Source organism: Cydia pomonella, chromosome 15 (genome assembly GCF_033807575.1).
Source record: "Cydia pomonella isolate Wapato2018A chromosome 15, ilCydPomo1, whole genome shotgun sequence".
NCBI lineage: Eukaryota > Metazoa > Arthropoda > Insecta > Lepidoptera > Tortricidae > Cydia > Cydia pomonella.
Window position 1 is genome coordinate 2,425,053 of NC_084717.1, and position 4,574 is coordinate 2,429,626.

A 4,574-nucleotide genomic window follows, 5' to 3' on the forward strand; every position below is an offset into this window, starting at 1 on the left:
GGCAACATATGGTTCGCGGCCCTCAGCGCTAGAAGTCACCAGTCACATTTCTTGGCAATTTATTCTTCTTCGCCAGACAAATCAATTGGTTACATGACCAAATTGGTTGCAAGATATCTGTAAAATAAGTTTATAAAAAAAAAAAAAAAAACATTTTAGCAAGTTTTTATCGTCTGCTGTAATTTTCTTTCAACAGCCAACCAATACTCATCGTTCCAATTCTAACAAACCTAAACACACATAGGTTACGTCGTTTTTACTACAGAGTTCCCATTGTCACCTTCCAGCTCCATCATCAGATCTGCTCCATGTCATAATAATATTACATTGTCATCGAATTAACATATGGATGTATGCAAATTTTTAGCTTTACAAAATTATGTTCCCTTTAAACGCGTTCGTAGAGGCCGATTCTGGTAATTTGTTACTGTTACAATTTTGTTACGGTTTTGATATGATCTTGACGATTGTCATTAGCAGCCGGGCTAGCACATTGGCACGACAGTATCGCGCGGCGGGATAGGTTACCCGTCCTTCTTTAATTAACGCAGTTAGAAAAAGACGGGTAGTCGATCTCGCCGTCAGATATTGTCGCGCCAATCATGTGCTAGGCCAAGCATTATCCACAAGGATAAAGAAGTACGCGGCTCGGTTCGCCTGGAAAGTAATAATAACAATAACAATTAATGGAAAGTCCGCATAATAAACAACAAAGGCTTGTGTTTACTAGTTTTAATTGCAAGTCAGTAAAGACTTCAATTGAAAATATACGTTATCTGTGTAAAAAGTCGGATGTTATTGCCCTCCAAGAACATTGGTTACTTCCGTTTGATATTCCATTTCTGGGAACCATTGATCAAGACTTTGAATATTTTGGAAAATCAGCCGTTGACCTCTCAACAGGAATACTGAGAGGCAGACCCTATGGTGGAGTGGCATTACTGTGGCGGAAGGGGCTTTTCGAATCAGTCTCAGTTCTGGAATGTAATAGTTCTCGTATATCGGCCATTAAAGCGACCTTAGGTGAACGTTCAATCTTAGTTTTCAGCGTGTATATGCCGACCGCGTCGTTAGATAACCTACCAATTTTCACGGAGTGCCTAAGTGAAATCAGTGCTATAGTGGAAAGTAGTGACATAGAGGCAGTGTACATTTTGGGAGACCTCAACGCTCACCCAGGTGAACTTTTTTGTAATGAGTTGCTTAACTTTTGTACGGACCAATCTTGGTTATGCGCAGACCTAGAATTTTTAAAATCAAACTCTGATGTCCATACCTTTGTAAGCGATGCGCATGGAAGCAAAAGGTGGCTGGACCATTGTGTGGTTACACAGTGCGCCTGGAGTACTGTGACTCATATTTATATAGATTATAACGTTTATTGTTCTGACCATTTGCCTCTTAGTGTGGAGTGTAATTTTAACGTAATAAGAACTAAAACTAACCATTTTTTGCAAGAAAGTAGTAAGGTTGTTTGGGGGGTCAGGAATGAGGAGCAAATAGATATGTATCATAATATATGTAACAGTAAATTGAAGAATATAGATTTTCCTCGAGAACTTACTAACTGTTGTGGTGCTCTTTGCCATTGTAAAGAACACAAGATTATAATAAATAAAATGTATAACAATATTGTGCATATTTTGTCTGATGCTGCTATTCAAACTCATGTGGCGAATGTGACCTGTTCCAGGAGAGATAAACGTGTCTGTGGCTGGAATAAACATGTTCGTAGTGCGCACGGGGAGGCTCGACTTAAATACAAAATGTGGCTTAATTGTAATAAACCTAGTAAAGGAAAAATATATGATGAAATGTGTGAATCTCGTAAAGTATTTAAAAGTAAACTGAAGTGGTGCTTAAAACACCAAGAACAAATTAAGATGGACATCATTGCGTCGCATAGGGAAACTAAAAACTTCACTAAATTCTGGAAAGCTACAAACAAGCTAAATATAAAGCCTAGCCTACCCGTGAGCGTTGCAGGCCTAAGTGAGCCTAAGGGAATTGCGGAAGTATTTAGGAAGCATTTTACAGTGAAATCACCTTTAGGTCCTTCACGACAGGTGATCGATGCTGAGACTAGTTATGATAGGACAAAAATTCATATCACTGCTAAACAAGTATCAAGCGTTATTAGAGACATGACTAGAGGCAAATCCCCGGGTAATGACTGCCTCAGTATCGAGCACTTAAAATATGCAGGGATTCATTTGCCGAGAGTTTTGTCTATGTTCTATTCATTTTGTCTGAGCCATGCGTACTTACCAGAGGAGTTAATGAATACCATTGTTGTACCCATAGTGAAAAACAAGACAGGAGACATCGCTGACAAAACCAACTATAGACCAATCTCTCTCGCAAATGTACTCTCCAAAGTATTGGATAGCATGCTTAACGCTCAACTTGACCACTACTTACAATTTCAGGACGGACAATTTGGATTTAGACCTGGCCTCTCAACTGAAACTGCCATTTTGAGTCTTAAGCATGCTGTCCGGTATTACACTGAACGTAGCACTACTGTCTACGCATGTTTCCTAGACCTCTCTAAAGCCTTTGACTTAGTTTCATACGACGTCTTATGGCAGAAGATGAGGGATAGGAATATACCTACGGAATTGACTAGCATATTTCAGTATTGGTACGCTAATCAGCGCAATAGTGTACGATGGGCTGGTGCTCGTTCAGACTCGTACGGTTTAGAGTGCGGCGTAAGACAGGGAGGGTTGTCTTCGCCAAAGCTCTTTAATTTGTATGTGGACGGGCTTATATCTGAGCTCAGCAACACGCATGTGGGGTGTCACGTGGACGGTGTCTGTGTAAACAACATCAGCTACGCAGACGACATGGTGTTGTTGAGCCCATCGGTGAAGGCACTGAGAAGGCTCCTGAGTATTTGCGAATCCTATGCGAGCAGTCACGGATTACGATATAATGTAAAAAAAAGTGAATACATGATCTTTAAGGCCGCCGGTAAGAGACCGGAAATGCCGCCTCTTGATGTGCCGGTCATTTGTCTCAACGGTGCACCATTACAGAGAGTTTTTAGTTTTAAATATCTTGGGCATTATCTAACCGACGACCTTAAAGATCATTTAGATATTGAAAGAGAACGCAGGGCGCTGGCGGTGAGGAGTAATATGTTGGCCCGCAGGTTTGCTCGTTGCTCGAATCAAGTCAAAATCACGCTATTCAAAGCGTTCTGTCAGAGCTTCTATACGAGCAGCCTGTGGTTCAACTGCACTCAGAAGTCGCTCAGTGCCCTGAGAGTTCAATATAATAACGGCTTTCGGGCGTTGTTGAAGCTGCCCCGCTTCTGTAGTGCTTCAAAAATGTTTGCGGAGGCGCGCACAGACGGTTTTCACGCCATCATACGCAAAAGAACTGCCTCGCTAGTGAATAGGATGCGGAGCAGCTCTAACGGCATCCTGAAAATGTTTGTAGGAAAGCCTGATTCTCCCATGCACAAACATATTAATAAATTAATGATCATGGGTAGTTTAATTGCGTGAATTTTAATTTTGAATTTTAATTTAATGTAGTTATTTTATTGTGAATTTTAAGTTAATTTATTTATAATATTTGAATTTCAATTTAATTAATTTATTTATTTTTAAATTTTAACAATATATTTTAAGTCACTATGTACCTAACCCCAATGGATCCTAGTTATCTAAATAAAGAAATTTTATTATTATTTTATTATTATTATTTATCCTTTATTTATCTTTTTCTCTCAGATTAGGCTTTTTACAATATGTATATAAAAGTAAAATATAAAAACACTTACAAAACAATACAAAAGATATAAACACATTATAAAAAACCTAACCTAGGGTGCCGCCAGCAGCGGGGCGGGGCCCAAGCTGCCGGTGGTCAGGGCCGCAGGGAGAGGAACCGCCGGACTATCCGCGCCGTGTCCAAGATCACTATTATTATTATTATTACATCACTAGGCAGGCCTAATTTTGTAACATAAGAATAATATAGGTTCGCCTTTGTACATGATTTTTTTTTTGTTTTCAGTCAATAACGTGACAACCATAAGGTTTAAGAACTTTATTTCTAAAAAGAAGGTATATAAAACTTCACTTAAATGAGAATTAAATTAAATTAATTATAGATAGGTTAAGCATGCATAACATATTATTGTTTACAATATATTATTACAATTTCAGAATTCGATTTGAGTGGGTAAGACTGTGAGTAGGTACAATATGCAAACAGTAGGAATGGTATATTAGCAATTTCAATTTAACATTTTATCACTGTGTGATCATAAGGAGAAATTTCCAAAATTTTAACTTACATATTTACAATATATATTTTTTTTATACTACGTCGGTGGCAAACAAGCATATGGCCCGCCTGATGGTGAGCAGTCTCCGTAGCCTATGTAAGCCTGCAACTCCAGAGGAGTTACATGCGCGTTGCCGACCCTAAACCCGCCCCCCCTCGTTGAGCTCTGGCAACCTTACTCACCGGCAGGAACACAACACTATGAGTAGGGTCTAGTGTTATTTGGCTGCTGTTTTCTGTAAGGTGGAGGTACTTCCCCAGTTGGGCTCTGC

General features: G+C 39.3%; 1 protein-coding gene across 1 annotated transcript; it reads left to right on the plus strand.

Annotated features, from left to right (window-relative positions):
* The first annotated feature begins 423 nt into the window (after positions 1 to 423).
* Positions 424 to 3,620, plus strand: LOC133525670 (uncharacterized). Its single transcript, XM_061862007.1, has one exon. The coding sequence runs from the start codon at positions 687 to 689 to the stop codon at positions 3,513 to 3,515; it is 2,829 nt and encodes a 942-aa protein (XP_061717991.1). The 5' UTR covers positions 424 to 686; the 3' UTR covers positions 3,516 to 3,620.
* Positions 3,621 to 4,574: the final 954 nt, after the last annotated feature.

Excerpts from the sequence above, each read along its gene's own strand:
- LOC133525670 (XM_061862007.1), top strand. The coding sequence starts at position 687 with ATGGAAAGTCCGCATAATAAACAACAAAGGCTTGTGTTTACTAGTTTT.